This window comes from Chiloscyllium plagiosum, unplaced genomic scaffold, assembly GCF_037043375.1.
Source record: "Chiloscyllium plagiosum isolate Xiang-an unplaced genomic scaffold, Cpla_swu_hap1 HiC_scaffold_25, whole genome shotgun sequence".
NCBI lineage: Eukaryota > Metazoa > Chordata > Chondrichthyes > Orectolobiformes > Hemiscylliidae > Chiloscyllium > Chiloscyllium plagiosum.
The window spans coordinates 52323304-52343634 of record NW_028270163.1 but is presented as its reverse complement, the minus strand read 5'-3'; the positions used below and the strand labels follow the sequence as shown (position 1 = coordinate 52343634).

The 20331-nt window shown below is 38.8% G+C and overlaps 1 protein-coding gene across 1 annotated transcript in view; it reads left to right on the top strand.

Moving 5' to 3' along the window:
* The window catches only part of nol11 (nucleolar protein 11), a 39914-nt gene that overhangs the window by 409 nt on the left and 19174 nt on the right, over positions 1 to 20331 (top strand). Inside the window, exons 2-10 of the mRNA XM_088000733.1 lie at positions 1261 to 1374; positions 2641 to 2697; positions 6503 to 6651; positions 8258 to 8315; positions 10184 to 10322; positions 13280 to 13474; positions 17849 to 17925; positions 18578 to 18701; positions 19143 to 19255. Of these exons, the coding sequence (XP_087856859.1) occupies positions 1261 to 1374; positions 2641 to 2697; positions 6503 to 6651; positions 8258 to 8315; positions 10184 to 10322; positions 13280 to 13474; positions 17849 to 17925; positions 18578 to 18701; positions 19143 to 19255 (1026 nt within the window). The remainder of the gene's footprint in view (positions 1 to 1260; positions 1375 to 2640; positions 2698 to 6502; positions 6652 to 8257; positions 8316 to 10183; positions 10323 to 13279; positions 13475 to 17848; positions 17926 to 18577; positions 18702 to 19142; positions 19256 to 20331) is intronic.

The window sequence follows — 20331 nt, the reverse complement described above, 5'->3', positions numbered from 1 at the left end:
GCTCCCTCCGATTCGATATATCCCTGAAAGATGGAGAGGACAGAATAGCAGCCCCGTCCTTGGTCAGAGGGTAGGGGGTAGGAACCTGTAACGATATAGAACGTTACAGCGCAGTACAGGCCCTTCGGCCATCGATGTTGCGCCGACCTGTTATACCAACCTGAAGCCCATCTAACCTACACTATTCCATGTACGGCCATATGCTTGTCCAATGACGACTTAAATGTACTTAAAGTTGGCGAATCTACGATCGTTGCAGGCAAAGCATTCCATACCCTTACTACTCTCTGAGTAAAGAAACTACCTCTGATATCTGTCCTATATCTATCACCCCTCAATTTAAAGCTATGTCCCCTTGTGCTCACCGTCACCATACCTGGAAAAAGGCTCTCCCTGTTCACCCTGTAATCTAACTCTCTGGTTATCTTATATGTCTCTATTAAGTCATCTTGCAACCTTCTCTCTAATGAAAACAGCCTTAAGTCCCTCAGCCTTTCCTCGTAAGACCTTCCCTCCATTCCAGGCACCATCCTAGTAAATCTCCTCTGCACCCTTTCCAAAGCTTCCACATCCTCCTTATAATGCGGTGACCAGAACTGTACACAATACTCCACAAGTGCGGCCGTACCAGAGTTTTGTACAGCTGTAGCATAACGTCATGGTTCCGGAACTCGATCCCTCTATTAATAAAAGCTAAAACACTGTTTGCCTTCTTAACAACCCTGTCAACCTGGGTGGCAACTTTCAAGGATCTGTGTACCTGGACACCGAGATCTCTCTGCTCATCTACACTACCAAGAATCTTAGCATTAGCCCAGTACTTTGCATTCCGGTTACTCCGACCAAAGTGAATCACCTCACGCTTGTCCGCATTAAACTCCATTTGCCACCTCCCAGCCCAGCTCTGCAGCTTATCTATGTCTCTCTGTAACCTACAACATCCTTCGTCACTATCCACAACTCCACCGACCTTAGTGTCGTCTGCATAGAACTCTGTAGTCACTTTTGTAATGTAGGAAACACGGCATGTAATTGATTTTCGTGTGAGATTTCCAGACACAGTTTGATATTCAATACTTTACGATGCTGCTTGATGAATATTGGCAAGATAGTGGGAACGCAGTGCACTTTCCAGCATTCACCTGAGAGGCACAATCCCATTTGAATGTCTCCTATGCAGTCTCAAGTCGCAAGAATCTGAAAAAGCATTTACATTAATAAAATTTACATCTTCTGTATTCTCTGTTTGGTTTTGCAAAGGTATCAGACCAAAAGCCGCTCGGAAGTTGGACGGTCAAGCAAACCCAAAAAATCTCATGCCCTGCTGTTTATAACAGCCAAACTGGAGAATTTGTTGTTGTGCAAGATCATAAGGTAACAATATAAAGAAATTTGAAATTCAGGTAGTTCTGCATTTTGTGTCTTTGGTAAAGTTGAAACATGATTTGAGAGTCTTATAACTCAATATTTTCAAGGAAGACTTTGCATTCCCTTTGACAGTGTGGACTTTTAATAAACTTATTTAAATTGTGGACACTCCCACCCATGCTTTCAGTGTAGTTACAAAGAAAAACTTGAAGATTTATTTAATAATTTTCATGTTCACACAATAGCACAAAGTGCTTATTGGGATACTTTTGAAGTACATGCTACATGTGCAGAGCGCGCCACTCCCCCCCCCCCCATCTCATACACAGCTGGGTTGTCAGTGTGAATGTGTAATAATAAAGGCACATATTTATATAGAGTCATTAGTGTAACAGGTTGAGGTGCTTCATACAGTGTAATTAATGAAAAGTTTGGTGAACTTGCAGTTTTAAAACATTTCTTTTCAACTATTGGTATGGCCTTTATTGTTTCTTTTGTAGCATTCCATTACTTGTGATAAATGACCAATTTTTTTTCAATTTTACATCTTACAATGTGATGTGTTGTTTGGGCTTTTCCAAAGAAGACCTATTTTCCTTGAGGTCTGTAACTGGGATCAAATACAGTCTGCTCTTTTTATATTTTCTTATCAATCTGTTCAAAGATGTTATGACACACCTCTGGAGCAGGTGGAATAAGGTCTCCTGGCTCAGAGGCAGGAACTCTACTACCGTATCACAGCCCTCTGAAGGATATTGGTTTTGTGATTCATTTGTTTGGTGCAAGTTGGAAATTTCAGTGAGATCATGATAATGGTTTGAGGCTCTTCATGATACAATTACAGCCAACCTTTCAGAACAATTGAGATACAAATTCTGCATCCAGCTAATTCTGCCCCTAACTCAGAAATACTTTGTTAATAACAGATGCAAAGAATTAATAATGCAAGGCTTTAGATTTGCCTGTAATGGACTTTGTATGTAAATTTCTAATTGGCTACATGGATGATTTAGTGGTGGCGGTGGTTAGTAGTTGGAGAAAATGTCAGTGATTTGTTGGTGGGAAAACTATTTGGTTGTGTGCAAGAGCGCTTTGGATATAAAAAGAACAATCTAGACAGAGGATTTCTGCCTCTGAGCCAGGAGATGTAGGTTCAATATTATGTATGTAGTAACACCTCTGAACAGGTTGATTTAAAAAAGAATGAAAGGATTTAGATTGGACTGCACATAATGTTAAATTTTAACATTAGTTTTTTTAAATCCCTTCTAGGTTTTAAGGATTTGGAATGATGAAGATGTCAATCTGGAAAAAACATTTAAAGCAACAGTAGGTTGAGATTCACATGGATTCGCGTACCACACAAAGCAAATTAACTTCAGAAACTAATATTTTGTCATTCGGAATGAAAACTATTCAACTTACAACCATATACATAGAGTGTAACCATGAGGAATTTAGTTTAATTTACAAGTTTTATGAAAGAGTTTTATTTTAATCTGCAGTACAAGCTGTATTAAATAGTACTTTGGAGTTTTTATGGTTATACAGCAGAGCATTAAAATATTTTCTGTTATGTTTTCTTTATAGAATATTCGCTCTATACATTTTAAGCACTAGAATAACAGGTGAATCAACAGAGTTACAAAATATGTTGAAAACCCCAATGTCAGCTGTATTGATCACACTTACCTCTTAGAATTACCTAAAATACATTACAGCTGCAGATGGTTCATTGGTGCTTCAATCTTGATGTATTAGTAATGTTGATCTGCATTACTTTCAAGTTACTGACTCAGTAGTTACTTATATAGTAGCTTAGATTCTGCATTAAGTTACAGACTATGACCATGAGGAGTCAAAACAGAACAACCTCATTTGGAAAGTTTGGAGTCTCAACTCTGTCGTGTTAATAAAATCCTTTCTTGGAGTACATTGGTTCAGAGAGAGGAACATACTTTTGTGAAACTACAAAGAAGCTACGTGAAATCAGGCCATTCGGCCTGTCCTGTCACATTGGTATTGACCCATCTTCTGAGCCATGCTTCTGATTCTTTTCTGTTTCCAAGTTCCTTATTCTGAATGGCCAGCTTTGATATACTGGATAACCTGAGTGATTTAATGATCCAAGTACAGATATCTCTCAAAATCTCTAAAAGAAAATAATGAAGGCAAAGGCACTGTTGCTCTTTAGGATGGAGATACTGTTGCATTTGCACAGAGATCTTGTTAAACTCTGTCTGGCAATTGCACTCATTTCGAGGTACAGGTCGTTCTGCTATAATGCGTGTTTCTTTAATATGAATTCACTGCAACGTGCTTGACATATTAGGGACACTGTTTCTAAAGCGCTAACTTTTTTAAAAATGTGTTGTCTGTAACATGATTACATAACCAACACTTTAAGCACTGTTTCTAAAGCACGATTTTTCAATAATATGGGGTTGCAAAGAACTTAACCATCGTGTTCTACAAGAACTACCTGTGGTGCATCCCAGAAATATAATACTGACATTGGTTAAAATGCAGATTTATTGGAATGATACTAGGGCTCATAAGGTTAAATTATGAAGACGACTTACATGTTTACATTCCCTTATGGGTAAATGATTGTCATGATGGCTCATGTATTTTGTCTCTACCCTGATTACTTAAATGATATTATAGTGTTTTGAAAGGGATTTGAGAAATTCTGAGTCAATTGGGGTAGATAGTCTGTTCCGTGATGCAGAGCTTAGGAAAGCATTGGGGAAACAGGTAAACCTTTGGCTAACTCGTGAAACATGTAAAGGATAGCATGAATCTGACTCTTAGGACCAAATGTCTGTGTCCTCAGTACCATGCTACATGGCTAAGAAACATGGACAACTTGCAGCTACCAGGAAAAGTAACCTAACAATTTCCATCTTTATTATGTGTGATACAGTATGGATGCATCCTGCTAGGTCAAAATCATAAATGCAGCGTCCTCTGAAATGCAGATTCCCCCAAGGGTGTTGGCATCAATCAAAATGTAGATAGGGCCTGTGTGCAGAGTGGAACACTACCATGTCCCCAAGATTCTTAAGTATGGGTGAGAGATCTGGCACCAAATGAAGGCTTTGCTTCAGTGTTGCTTGCAATGTGACATAACAGTCCTAAAAATAGACTGTTCATCTGGAAGTCTCTTGCTGATGAGAAATGGTGATATCTCCTGTGTGTTGGTGTATATAAACCAGCAGCTACAGCAGTTTGGCGACCAGTGCAAACACCAGAAACAACTATTAGCTTCATAAATGAAGTTTGAGGTACGACTTGCCTCTTGAGGATTGTCCATTATTGAAGGTCATAGAGTCAGCACGGAAACAGACCCTTCGGTCCACCTTAACCATGCCGACCAGATATCCTCATCTAACGTGTCCCATTTGCCCGCATTTGGCCCATAAAACTATAGACCAGTGAGTCTGACATCGGTGGTGGGCAAGTTGTTGGAGGGAATCCTGAGGGACAGGATGTACATGTATTTGGAAAGGCAAGGACTGATTTGGGATAGTCAGCAGGGCTTTGTGCGTGGGAAATCATGTCTCACAAACTTGATTGAGTTCTTTGAAGAAGTAACAAAGAGGATCGATGAGGGCAGAGCGGTGGACATGATCTGTATGGACTTCAGTAAAGCGTTCAACAAGGTTCGCCATGGGAAACTGATCAGCAAGGTTAGATCTCACGGAATACAGGGAGAACTAGCCAATTGGATACAGAACTGGCTCAAAGATAGAAGACAGAGGGTGGTGGTGGAGGGTTGTTTTTCAGACTGGAAGCCTGTGACCAGTGGAGTGCCACAAGGATCAGTGCGGGGTCCTCTACTTTTCATCATTTATATAAATGATTTGGCTGTGAGCATAAGAGATATAGTTAGTAAGTTTACTGATGACACCAAAATTGGAGGTATAGTGGACAGCGAAGAAGGTTTCCTCAGACTACAACAGGATCTTGATCAGCTGGGCCAACATGCGGAGAGGTGTCGGAATCTAAAGCAAAGAGCCATAACCTTTAGATCCCACCCTTCCCCAACAACCTGTTGAAGCTGGTGCCATTTGAAGTCTGAGATTGCCACATAAAAATCTAACAGACTATTTAAAGTTTACAGATCAATTTGAGTAAATGGATTTAAACTGCACGTTGTCTGTTATGAAATCAAATGATACACAGAGATAAAGGGACTGGAAGATCTACTACTGTTGTTCTTTTCACACCCAACTGCTCTGTTTGGTCATGCCCTTTTCACTTTTTCTTTTGTGGGTCAGTTGGCAAGATGCAGTTGCAGAATCTAGCCACTGTGGGGCATTTTAGAATGTCAGGCAGTCTGTGTTAATTTGCATCTTAGAACAGACCCAAATGAAGATAATACCAGAAATATTTGCCAAGAAGAATCTTTATGAAAGTTCTGTTTTTATTTTTGCTTGACCCTTAATTTCGGCATCAGAGATTTCAGCTATTCGTAGGTGGGAGGGGGCTATGAATTTATTTTCCCTGGAAAGCAGTCAAGTTAGAACTAGTAGCCAGAGACTCTGCAGTCAGGATAACAAGCTTGCAAAGGCAAATGTATTGTAATTGTCGCATGTAAATTTAGAATGGGAGATGCGTCAGGTTGGTACAAACATGTATCAGCAGGGAGTAATATACTGTGGGGGGAGTATTTTAAATATTTTCTTGTTCTTTGAATGTGCTCGCTCCCAGGCTATACATGTAAATTTATGTGTCGTACTTTAAGAAGCTACTTCAAACTACAACAATTCCTTCAAGAGTTGGAAGGATGTCATTCACCTCAGGAGGGAAATGTCTATCTTCAGGAAAGAAAAAACTAACTGTGCGCAAGTAAGGGAGAAACTGAGTCAGCAACAGAAAATAACTTGTTGAGCAGGGTTCCCTTTACTGTATCTTCAGTGACATACAATTAAGTTAGTTGCCTTTATTAAATATTTAGCTATTTGTTTAATCTGCTTTTATTTATTTGTTTGTATTCATATTTCAGTGATATAATTGAAGAAAATGATTTTTCAGTAATGAATTAGAAAGATGTTTGCGTTAAGGGCTTAAGAGACAACTTGTTAATTGTCCTTGTTGATCCATCTGATTCTTTTTTCCAACATTTCAGCTAGAAAGCAAGATTTACCAAATACACACTCTACCTGACATTGAACCTCTGGTAATTTTTGAAAGGGGAAGTGTGAGACAACTTGATGTCCTTCTGTCAGCTCCACAGCAAGATCTGGAAAGTGTCTTATCAAAAGATGAAGTCATCAGGTTTGTATCAGTAACACTGCTTTGAGCATTGTTTCAAAATACTCCTTTGCATAACTTGTTTGTTTACTTCATTTTTGTTTATTCACTCATGGGATGTGGGTGTTGCTAACTGGCCAGTATTTATTGCCCGTCCCTCGCTGTCCTTGATCTGAGTGGCTAGCAAGGCCATTTCAGAAGGCAGTTAAGAGTCAATCACGTCACTGTGGGTCTGAAGTCACATGTAGGTCAGACCTACAGATGGTAGATTTCCTTCACTAAAGGACATCAGTAAGCCAGGTGAGTTTTTTTTTCCTGACAGTCAACAGTGGTTTCATGGTCATCAATAGATTCTTAATTACAGCTTTTTATAATTGAATTCAAACTTCTCCATTGCTGGAGTAGTGGTATTTGAGCTTGGGTTCCCAGACATTAGCTGAGTTTCTGGATTAATAGTCTAGCAATACCAGTTGGCCATCATCTCCCCCTATGTTCATGTTTATGTTCAGTTTCTCTTCTTTTTGTGGAGAAATTTTGTGAAATGGCATTGAAAATATAATTAAAACATGTTTGTATTTTTGTGATGAGTAGGTAAATGGTTGAAAATATGGCTCACCTTGCAAATGTTGGATTAGAAAGGCTGTTTAATGGATAAAAGGTTGAGAGTAGACAGGCTTGATGGCAGTGTAACTACACATGAAATCCAGAGTCCTGGGCTAATGCTCTGTTTATAGATTCGCATCTAACCAAGGCAGCTGGTGGAATTTAAACGAAAATTAATAAAAAATATCTGGAATATGGATCAAGTCTCAGTGGTGACAACAGAACTGTCATCAGTTGTCTTTAAAAGCCGTCTGAATCACTAATTTTTTTTATAAAAGGAATTCTTACCTGATCTGGCCTATATATGACTTCAGATCTACAATGACGTGGTCAACTCTTATAACCCTCCGAAATGACATATTTGGTTCTGGGCAATTAGGGATGGGCAACAAATGCTATCTTATCAGTGGCACCTACATCCTATGATTGCATTAAGAATGTACAGAATTTGGTAGTCAGCTGACTGGAGTAGGAAGATCTAAGTCCTGGCTTTGCTAATCTATGCTGAGGTATAAAGAGCCAACAGCTCTCTGCTGCCTTGCTGAAGTCATGTTTGCTTATTTAACAGTCAAGTTCACTTAGTTAAACTCTGTCTTCACCAAACATGCCTGTATTATAATCAGGAGCAGGAATCCTGACTTTTGAAAAATTTTATATATATCTCACTAACTTTGAGTGAGTGATATCAACAATGCCCAGAGTTGTCTTTGGAAGTCAGCTGACTGAACAATCATCTGTTGTTCTTTCCTCACTTCCTCACTCAATCTTCACTTGTTTCTGTCTGCCTTCTTTAACCACACGGCTACTAAGCGATATCAATGAGAGAATTACAAAACAGTGATCTAATATAATACTATAAACCATTAAATTTAAACTTAATCATTTCTCAAAGTGATAAGACTCTTAAAGGTTTTGTAACAGCTTAAATTTCCATGTAGTTTTCTGTTGCTCTTTAAAGTCTTTGTAGCTAACAGATGTAGCAGTTACGTTTGTTAAGTTTTCCAATAAATATGTAATTTACTTGTAGGTGGAGTGACGTTTTACTGGAAGCTGGAAGCCCTGTGGTCGTCTTTGTCACCGAACAGGTAGGGAAAAAAAGTACATTGAATTGATACAGCTTGAACAGAGCCTGCGTAAATATCAGCCCCTTGCACTATCACTGTAGTAGCAGTGTACTTACTAGACAAAACTGCACCACAGCATCCCACCAAGATTTGTACAGTACTATCTCCCAAAAACTGCAGCCTTTTCCAATTAGGACATGGGTATATCACACCCAATATCCCTGCAAAAGTTCACATTTGTTCAGGTCACCATGCCTTAACTGTTGCAGGGTCAAAATTCTGGAATTCTTTATATTAGAGCCCTATGGGAGTACCTTCACTGCCTTCATAGTGAAATTATGAATAAGCAATGAGTTCCAAAGATGTCTACACCCTGTGTTTTTTTTTAATTCTTCAATTTGAATAAAACTGGAGTACATGTTGGTCATCAACAAAATATTTCATGCTCTGCCCGTTACTTCGGTCAGTTTTCCTATTGTTACTCGGTTGTCAGCTTGGAAGTACTGAAGTGTCAGTCTGCAGATTATTGGGCCAAGCCCTGCTGTAGTGCTTGAACATATTAAATATTGAAATAAAGGCTCATCATGCTGATCAATTTTGTGTTCATCTGCCTTGCCAGACAAGCTCTTTACATTAAAATATATACAAGTTAGCTTTATGGGCCTCCCATGTGTCTTATCCTGCCCATGTTCTCTCCACCAACTAGACTGTCCTAGCATTCCTTCTACATCTGATCGGACCATGTTCTTTACTTTGCATCCACTCTGTGCCCTATTTCCATACCAGATTAGTTTCAAACTTTCCCAACAGCTGTCTAACCTTCTGACCGGGTGTGTAATTGGTGTGTAATTATTTTTTAAGCATGAAACCATATGAACATTTTTAGTTAGCCCAGTGTATCTAATCTGCGTATTCTCAAAAAGTCCCTTAAATGTATGCCACTGTATCTTTATTGACCTACCTTTTAACTTAATTTGCCAGTTCACTTTAGCTAACTCAACTTTCATTTCCTCATCATTACCCTTGACTTAAAAAACAATCTTTGACCTTCTTTGTTCCCTCAAACTAAATATAAAATTCGCTTAGAAGTCTTTACTACAAAGTTATTAATTGATCCTATCTTGTTGCACAGGACCAGCTCGAATATCCTGTTCTCTGGTTGGCTCCAAATCATGCTTCTAATGCATTATCTATCCAAACAAGATCTATAAACTTCTTTTCTAGGCTTCCTTTGCTGAGTTCATTTGTCCAGTCTGAAGGAAAATAAATATCACCCATGATTATAACCAGACGTTATTACAAGGAGCGATAGCTAAAGGTAACAGTAATCATGTGGTTACTGTTCAGCGGCCTGTGTACCACTTCCACAAGTGACTTCTGGTCTTTATCATTTCTCATCTCCACCCAAACTACTTATATGTTTAAATTTTCTTAACTTGAGTCAGTCCTCTCTATTATGCTGATACCCACATTAATTGACAGTCACCCAGCAATCTTTTTCCAATTTCTTCTTCCAAAACATGTTCAACATTCAAGGTTACCAGTCTGTCATCCTGCAACCATGTCTCAGTAGTGGCTGTCAGAACATATTTATTTAATTCTACTGCTATCTGCATGCATTCAGGTACAGACCCTTTTGTCTTTATTATTATTTTTTCACTTCACCTTATCAGTTCATTTTATTGCTAGATTAATACATATATTTTTTTTGTCAGTCTGTTTAACATTTCACATGTTAGTACTTCTCTCTCTCTTGCCTTGTCCCTATTCTTGGGTTTGATATTAGTTTTAGCTTATCTCCATTCTGCAATTATTGTCCCATAGTATGCATGGAAAGGTGCTAATTTGATGGATGTTTGTTTTCAATTCAAAGCCTTTTCTATTTATAGAGTGGAATGTACCATCTGTATGCAGAGAAAGTAAACCACAATGTACGGCAAAAGTTTAAACTGGATTCAGAAGAGAATGGCTGTCCTTTGAGTTTTGTGCTTTCCAATAAACAAGAGAGTATCATCCTTTTGTGTTTATGTAAGTTACATTTGATCTAATTTGTTATGCATAGTTTACGTGAATAGTTTAGAACATGCTTGTCTGACTTATAGATTTGATTTATTTTTGTCATATGTACTGAGATAGTGAAAAATCTTGTTTTGTATGCTAACCAAACAAGTCATAACTTACTAAGTACATCAGTAACAGAACAGAATGCAGAATATAGTGTTACAGCTACAGAAAAGGTGCAGACAAAGATCAATTCAAATATGAGAGGACTGTTCATAAATCTGAAAACAGTGAAGAAGTTGACATTGAATCTATATAATATGCAAGCAATATATTGTATCTTGATAAGTATAACCTTATTGTAATTATTTTGCATATCATTTGACAATAATTAGTGGATGAATGCTGATGATATTTGATCAGTCATGTGTCTAGCCACCATTTAGGAGTGGATATAAAGCTGTATTTTCTTGAAGTATTCTTTGATATTGTACTGCAAATAATAGTTTTATAATATTGGCACCATTTATGCTAAAGGCATACTTTCTGTCAACTCTACAATTTCCATTGAAATTTGGAGCAGCATTAGGCCTGAGCATAGTAGGCACATTTCAAATGGGATTATAATCTGGTGTTACCAGTCCAGCCGCACTGGTGGCAGACTGTGTTGGGCTCATTGCTCTGGTTGCTACAGTATTATGACTAGACCCAGCACATGTAGCATGAGATCATGCTACACTGTTAGAGGATTTGAACAGGCAAACCACATTCATTATTAATTTTATTTTGAGAAAATTTCAGGTTTAATGATAGTGAGATGTCTGAAACAATATTATTAGTATAACAATTCCAGTAGTTGAAAAGGGGCAGTGAAGATTGCAGCTATTCAGCCACTCAGTTACTTTAATTGCAACCTTAAAAATTGGGAATTCTGCAATGCCTTTGTCAAACTAACTTGCTGGTCTGTCACAAGGCTATTATCAATTTTTAAAAATCCACTGCCTTCAATAGAATTGAAAATACAACCTGGTGAAAGTGTTTTCAAATGTAGTTGACATGTTGGATGAATGATGTGGCATAGAGAAGAAGGAAAGCACAGCTATCCCTGATCCATCTGTATTCTACATGATCTCTTTACAACCATTGGCATATAGCTGAAGCCTATGTTTACCTTTTCAGTATTTATATTTCATTGCTGCATGTTTTTAAGAGCACAGAGAGGCCTTCAGCCCCTCGATTACATTCTGCTGTTCATTCATAGCTGATTTGATTGCCTTCACTTCATTCCACTCCCTCCAAATAATCTTGACAAATAAATATTTGTCTTACTGAATCTTGCATATATTTAATGATTTAGCCTCACAGCTCCCTGGAAAAGAGAATTTGTGATACTTAAAACACTTGGAGAACAAATTTTCCCTTCCTCTCAGTCCTTGGGGGCGGATCCCATTATTTTTCCAGAGTGCTCCCAGTTTTAGATGTCCCCCATGGTAGGGAACATCCACAGCATCTGCCCTTTCAAGAGCCCCCACCGTATCATGTGTTTCAAATTTTGACAAATTGTTTGATATTTCTGTTCACTAAAGAAGAGGAAAACAACAACAAACTGCCATTTCCAAGATGTCACAGTGGAGCGAACAGCCAATGGGGAACTTCAAACCGGCGACTACAGGAAAACAACACATATGGACCAAATACTGAACTACAGAAGCAATCATCCCAACAACCACCATCAAAGCTGCATTAGAACATTATTTCGATGAGCCACCATACACTGTAGCACAGAATAACTACGAAGAGCAGAGGAAAATCACCTATACAGTGTATTCAAAAAGAATGGGTACCCAATGAACACAGTCAGCCGATTTCTCAGCAACAAACCCAAACAATCAGACAAAATACGTCCAGAAACTCTAGCCATTCATTACCTATATCAAAGAATATCTCAGAAATGACTGCCACACTACTCAGACCTCTTGGCGTCATGATAGCCCACAAACACACCAACACACTAAAACGGCAGCTAATGGACAAACAGGCAGAAAACTAGCCACCAAGATACATGAACGTCAACTAGCAACAAAAAGATATGACCCACTCTCTCTAGTATCTTTACATACAGATGAGGAAGGACACCACTTCGACTGGGACAACACACCCATCCTAGGACAAGCCAAACTTAGACATGCACGAGAATTCCTCGAAGCATGGCATTTCAACCGGAACACATTCAACAAACACACTGATTCAGACTCCATTTACCACCCTCTGACAAAAAGAACAGGAAATGATATCACTACAGGAAATGACATCACCAACCCAAGGAAATCTAAACACATAAATAGAAAGCAGGTTACTAACACCAGTGCTTCAACGGAAGCTCACTAATGATGTTACCTAGTGTGGTGACAAAACATCTAAAAACAAACCTTCCAGCTAAGCGAGCAAACTTAAATCCATATTTCTATTCAGGTCAGGGAATGCAGGAAAAGTGAACGTGAGGCATGTTGGATCAACTATGACCCTGTTAAATAGTGAAGCAGGCTTGAGGGACTGAACAGCCTACTTCTGTTTCCATTTCTTACTGTCTTGTGATTTTATATCTGGAATTCCACTATTTTGCACTATATTCTAAACTTCGTCTTGTCAAATCCGATCATTATTGTCATTTCAATTATAAATAACTGCTTCAAAGTTTTGTTTGCTGCAGAAATCAATTATTTAAGCAACTGTTGTATCTTATTAAATCATTCATCCCACATATTCATCTGATACAAATGAGCAGCAGCAGCTGGTGTTACTTTATTTTGCTGGTCCAAAAACCTGTGCAGCACCTGCATTGCTTAATGTTACAGTAAAAGGGTTGATTTTTATATCCACTTAATACTGTTCATTTGCCAACAAAGGAGCAGTTCATGCTATTGAACGTATTTAAGAGAAACATGTGCACCGGAACTGAAATTTTTTCCCTCCTTTTGTCTCAGATTCCAATGGCTGTATCTACAAAATGCCTTTGTCATTAAACAATTCAGATGGTCAAGAGCAGGTTCTACCTCAGTCATTACTGCTGCAGCTGCCAAATTGTGAGAAATCATTCGACCATGCTGCTGTAGTTGTCCTGGATGAGACTCATATCGCTGTGTTAGGAGCTCCACATTTACATCAGTGTGCCATCACAGGTACCTATTATACTATAAATACTGATGTGTTTAGAAATTTGATAAGAAAATGCACAGTTGGAGACATGAAAGGTCAGAAGCTTCGGATTGTGGGTTTGTGCCTGAAGTGTTTGTGCCAATCTGTCAATTTTGATGCATTGCTGATGGAAGTCGGAAGCGTTACACTGTTGACATAGGCTGATAGTGTAGACAGCTGGTCTTGGAATGTGATTGGTAGATCTTGAGACAGAGCTGATACCTTGGTTAGCTGCATTGTAGCAGATCTATTTGTGGCACAGGAGAGAGTAATTTATAAAGATGGAATCTAGCTTGGTATATTCCCAAGAAAGTATGGATGTTTTCTTTTACTCTGTTGAATGAGTGGAAGATGTTTTTACAAAAGTTAGGGGGAAAAATACATACTACAGACACAAACTGATTAAATATTCTAGCAGATTGCCAGTGATGTTGAGAAATATCAATTTTTTTCTGCCTCCTGCATGTTATTCAGGGTGTTTACAATAGAGTTGAATGATAGTTAAATTCCTTATGTATCAGTGGATCTTTGTAGTTTGTATGGCAACTTGAAAATACATTTATGGTAGTTGGAGAACAGATTTATTTCCTGCTGGAATTCCTGTGCATAGCTCTTGATCCCTCGTGACAGGAATATATCCCTGACTCCTTGAGGTGGTTTTAAACTGCTGGTTTTGTATTGATGGCAACATTTAGCTCCTAAGATTAACAGCACCAGGTAATTGTAGCTGAATTCATGAGTTGTTTTCTGGTGATGTCAGCACCAGCTGAGGCTGTGAGGCAATGGTGGTGCACTCTAGTTGTGCAACCATATGTGTTTAAGACCCATTGTGTCTGCACCAGTGGATTTAAAAATCTGACTACACTAATATCATTTTCCAGCTCTTGGCCTATATCCCTAGAGGCTGTGACAGCGCAAATGAATGTTTAAATACTGCTTAAGTGTTTGGAGAGTTTTAGTCAACCAGCCTTTGGGGAAAATTCCATACTCAACTCCTTTTGGTTGAACATATTGTTCCTTAACTCTCCTCTTAACTTTTAACCATGCCTCAAATTTATACCTTCTGGTCATTGACCACTCTACGAACGGGAGAAAAATGCCTTCCTATCCACCTTGTCAGTGCCGTTCATGATTTTATACACCTTTATAGGTCCTGTCTCAACCTTTTAATGCTCCAAAGAAAATAATCCTAGCCTGTCCAATGTTTCTTTGTAGCTCATACCCTCCAGCCCAGGCAGTGTCCTGTTATCCCTCCTTTGCATCTTTCCTACAATGCGACAACCAGAACTGCACACAGTACTCCAGTTTGGACCGAACCAGTGTTTATGTAGTTCCAGAATATCCTACCTCCATTTGTATTCTGTGCTTGGTGAATAAATGCAAGTTTATATGCTTATATGCTTTCTTAATTACACCTGGCCTGGTACCTTCAGGGCTCTGTCAATACGCGTATCAAGGTCTTTCTGATCCTAGGTACTTTACAGCACCCTGCCATTCATCGTGTAATCCTTTGCCTTATTAACTTGCCCCCAAGGGCATTACCTCATATGTTTTCAGGTTGAATTCCATTTTCCACTGCTCTGTACAGCTGACCAGTCTGTTGATCTCCTCTGACAGTTTACAGCTATCCTTATTATTTACCACCATACCAACTTTCATGTCATCTGTGATCATCTTGATTGTACCCTCTACATTTAAGTCCATATCATTAATGTACACCACTAACAGGAAGAGCCCAGCAGTGAACTCTGCAGAATCCCACTTGACGAAAATGAGGACTGCAGATGCTGGAGATCAGAGTCAAGATTAGAGTGGTGCTGGAAAAGCACAGCAGATCAGGCAGCATCCGAGGAGCAGGAAAATCGATGTTTCGGGCAGGAGCCCTTCAATCAGGAATGAGGCTGGAAGCCTTGGGGGTGGAGAGGTAAATGGGAGGGGGTGGGGCTTGGGAGAAGGTAGCTGAGACTGCGTTAGGTGGATGGAGGAAGGGGTAAAGGTGATAGGTCCAGCCACAGAAGCATACCTCACTATCACATCCTGCTTCCTGCCTCTCAGCCAATTTTGGATCGTATATGCCATTTTGGCTTGGGATACTGTGTGCTCTTACTGTGTTGACAAATCTGCCATGTGAAACTTTTATCAAAAACCTTGCTGAAACACCACATCAAATATATGAACCTTATCAACGCACCTGGATGCCTCCTCAAAATTGAATCAAATTTATCAAACATGACCTTCCTTTAACAAGTCCACGTTGACTATCCCCAGTAAATCACAGTTTGATGTATTCTGACTTAATCTTAGTAGCCACTTCCCCACCAATTGTAGTTTGACTGACGTCTAACTTCCTGGTCTATCCATTCCTTTTTTTTCATGGTGTTCGGTCCACTTCTGTTTGTCATTTATATAAAATGATTTGGATAAGAATTTAGGAGGCACAGTTCGTACGTTTGCGGATGACACCAAAATGAGTGGTCCAGTAGACAGTGAAGAAGGTTGTCCAAGACTATGAAGAGATCTTGATCAGTTGAATCAATGGGATGAGGAGTGGCAGATGGAGCTAAATCTGGATATATGTGAGGGATTGCATTTTGGTAAAACAAACAAAGACAAGACTTAAACAATTAATGGTAAGATCCTGGTAAGAACAGAGAGACCTAAGGGTTCTTGGAAGTTTGTGTCACAGGGTAGGTCGGATGGTTAAGAAGGTGTTTAGCATGTTTGCCTCAATTGCTCAGACCATTGAATATAGGAGTTCAAACGTCACGTTGTTGTTGTACAGGATGTTGGTGAGGCCTCTTGTGGAGTACTAATGTGCGATTCTGGTTGCCTTTCTGCAGGAACGGAATTATTAAATTGGAGAGGGTTCAGCAAAGATGTACTAGGATGCTTTTGGGACTGGATGGTTTGAGTTATAAGGAGAGGCAGGATAGAATGGGACTTCTTTCACTGGAGAGTAGAAGGGTGACCTTTTATAGCATGTTTTCAGTCAGGATTGTTCATATTGGGAATGAACGCCAGAATAAGTGGTAGATGCAGCATAGTTACCATATATAAAACACATTTGGATAGATATATGAATAGGAAGATTTAGAGCGATGTTGACCAAAGGCAGGCAAATGGAACTAGTTTATTTTGGGAAACGTGGTCAGCATGGATGAATTGGACCAAAGATCCTATGTGTGACTATAATAACGGGACAACACTAGCAGTTTGTTCAGCAGTCCTCCGGTACTCTGGCAGAGAATTTGAAAATTACTGCTTAGACCCCTGATACCTCATGCCTTGCCTCCTACAACAGTGTTGGAGGTATTGAGCCTGGAGATTTATCAACCTTAAAATCTGTACCCAGTCCTTCATCCTGATCTCTATACCTCTGTTGTTCTTATGAAGACCTACACAAAGTATTCTTGAGGACCATGACCACGTCCTCTGGGACTACATATAAATTATCTCTGAGACACTTAGGGCTTTACTCTTTCCCTCGTTATTTTCTTGCTCTTAAGAATTTTTTTTTTAAAAGATGTTTTCCTTTATTCTACTTGCCCATGCTTGCACACTTGCTTACATTTCCTTACTTCCCCTGCATTCCTTATACTCCTTTTATGGATTCTACATAATTGAGCCCTCAATATCTGCCATACGTTTGTCTTTTCAGTCCTAATCTTTATATCCCTTGACATCCAGGGTTCTTCGGTCCCATCCTTTATCTTTACAGGGACATATTTGCCCTGTTCTCTTGTTTCTTCCTTGAAAGCCTCCTGCTGCACTGATGCAGTTTTATCTGCAAGTAGTGGCCCTCAGTCCACTTTGACCAAATTGCATTTTAGTAAAATCAGTCTTTTCCCAGTTTAGAACTTTTATTCCTGAACCACCCTTATCCATAACTATGTGAAATCTAACTGAGTTATGGTCACTATGTCCAGAATACTCCCCTACTGATACACCATCCTGTCTGGGCTCATTTCTGAATATTGCATCCAGAGCTGCTCCCTCCCTTGGTAGGCTTTCAAGATATTGGCTAAAATGTTCTCCTGTGTGTAAATTAAGAATTTTGCTCACTCGCTACATTATACACTAAAGCTATCTCAGTTAATATTAGGGGAACTAAAATCCCCTATTTTACTGTCTTATTATTTTTTCACTTCTCTGAAATTTCATTACAAATTTGATCCTGACTCTTTGGGGGTTTGTATGGCACACCCAACAATGTGTTTGCCCATTCTACGTTTTTTTTGTACTTCTACCCATCTGTTCTGATCATCCTTCCAAGATATCATCTACCTTCACTTATGTAACTGTTTCCTTGGTCTATATTGCAAATTCCTTAAAGAAATTTACTGATGATTTTCTTTCAGATTCTTTGAGTATCTGGAATACAAAGTTTCAGACACTCCAGGGATGGAAGGAATTCCCAGATGGAAGCTGTGGCCAGGTACCTTGATTTTCTATGTTGCCTGTTACATAGAAAGAGGTGTGATTCCTCTCTTTAAATGCTATACGTTGAAATGCATCAAAATTGTCAGTCTTACCTAGAGTGTTGTATCTTTCAAAAGAGGTTATTCACATTTAAAATATTATGTGAACCTGCCTTAAGTGGGGAGTGCTCCTCATTTCCAGTCTCAGTGTAAAGTTACCCTAAGCAATTGGTCACATATCCTGCACTTCATGCTTTGTTGTCTGAGTTCAGTCCATGGATTATTTGAGATTTAACCACATTATAATGTTTCAGAGATCACATTGTGATTCTTGAAACTGGAAAGCCTAGCTTTTATTGTTAAACAAAATATATCACCATAATTGATATATCACAGGCTCTGTCACAAGCATCTTTTGGAAAGGAATTGATTCTATGTTAAATCACCTTTACCTGGTGATGAATGGCAGTAGGATCTTTTCTTGCACTTCAGACCGCTTGATGAAAGTCCATCCATAAGTAATGTGGTGTCAAAGTGAACTTCCATCCTTCTGAATTGGAGACGATGGGTGGAGTTGGATTTTACAATGGGAATTTTAGGAAAAGTAAGGAAAAGTTCTTGACAGAGTTGTCGTTTTCTTTTTGTTGAAGTTTTATTTTTATTTTTCAGTTATGGTGTTGTTATGGGAAGCTCTTTGTACCTCATGGAAAGGTGCTGACTGTGATTCCATTTACCTGCAATACATCTTCCCTAGCAGCTGTCCTTGGCAAACTCAAACAGCCAGATGCAGCAGGTAGGTACCCACTGTTTAAAGTAACAGAATTTCATGTTATTTTCAGCATTTTGATGATTTATAATAATGTTTTGCATATATGGGCATGATATTCATTTATAAGTGTCCTATGCTGACTGGTTGATTTTTGAGACATTTCTTTCGGTGTTTCTGGTTTGAAGACCATGTGTTTGAGGATAATATTAGGCTTGAACACAGCATCTTTGTCAAAATAGACTACCTCTGTATTCTGACAGCTAAATACTCAATCAGACAAGATGAAAGAACACTGCGTCTTTGGAAAATGCTCCAAAGTCATTGAATCACAGGTTCCTCCACTTTTCCTTTCAGATATGTATGTGCAGAACATACTTAGTTTGCTAATATTCTTTTAAGTAATGTAACAATTGATGTGAACAATGTCCCACTGGAGCATTCTTCTTGTCTTTTCTTCCTCAAAAGTAAAAGCTATTTCCAATGTTGTAAGCTGGAATACACTGCTTCACAATGAACAGTCTGCTGAGCTGGAACAAACTTTTTCACTCACCCCTGCTGAACGAAAACGCATGAGAAATGTAAGTATGTGTTTTGACATTTGACAAGTGTTTGCCTGTTAATTAACTTAGTATATTGAAAAAGGAAAAGAAAGCTTTTCATTCTTCCCTCATGTTACTATATTTAATGGTTCTTTCTATCTACTTTATCTCCACATATGACTAACACTTTCATGTCAACGAGTAAAGTTATTCTTCTCATCATGGTCTTTTATTTAGAGGCTATTCTTCCCCTGAATCTAGAACTCCTAGCCATGGAAGATCTCCCTTCTGCATCTACTCTTTCTGTCCTTTTAAGAATGTTGTAAGTTTCTATCAGCTGGCCTCTTGTTCTTCAAAACTCAAAATGGAGGCGTAGTCTCCTCACAGGCTGTCCCACCATCCCAGGTGAACCTCTGCAGTGTACCCTTGGGTAAGGAGACCAGAACTATGCATGCATTTGCCCTGTACTCTTGTTTCCTCCTTGAAAGCTTCCTGCTGCACTGATGTAGGTTAATCTGCAAATAGCGGCCCTCACTCCACTTTGACAAAACTGTATTTTAATAAAATTAGTATTTTCCGAGTTTCGAACTTTTATTCCTGAACCATCCTTATCCATAACTATCTGAAATCTAACTAAGTTATGGTCACTGTCTCCAGAATGCTCTCCTATTGATATACTGTCCGTATGTCTGGGCACATTTCTGAATATTGCATCCAGAGCTGCTCCATCCCTTGGTAGGCTTTCAAGATATTGGCTAAAAGTTCTCCTGTATGTAACTTAAGAATTTTGCTCACTCCCTACATTATACACTAAAACTATCTCAGTTAATATAATATTTTACTCCCTTATTATTCTTGCCTTTTGTACTGTGGCAATCTTCTATAGTTAATATATTGATCCCATCTCTCCTTATCGGGATATTAATGTCTAATAACCTTAATATTCAGTTGCTAGTCTTGGTCTCCAATATTGGCAATAAAACCATACCCTTTTACTTATACTGTCGCCATCAAATCTCCCAGCTGGTTGCAAATACTTCATGCATTCAGTTAGTGCTTTTAATTCTGCATTTGTAATGCTGCTTTCTAATTTGACCCTAAAACGTTTGTAATAC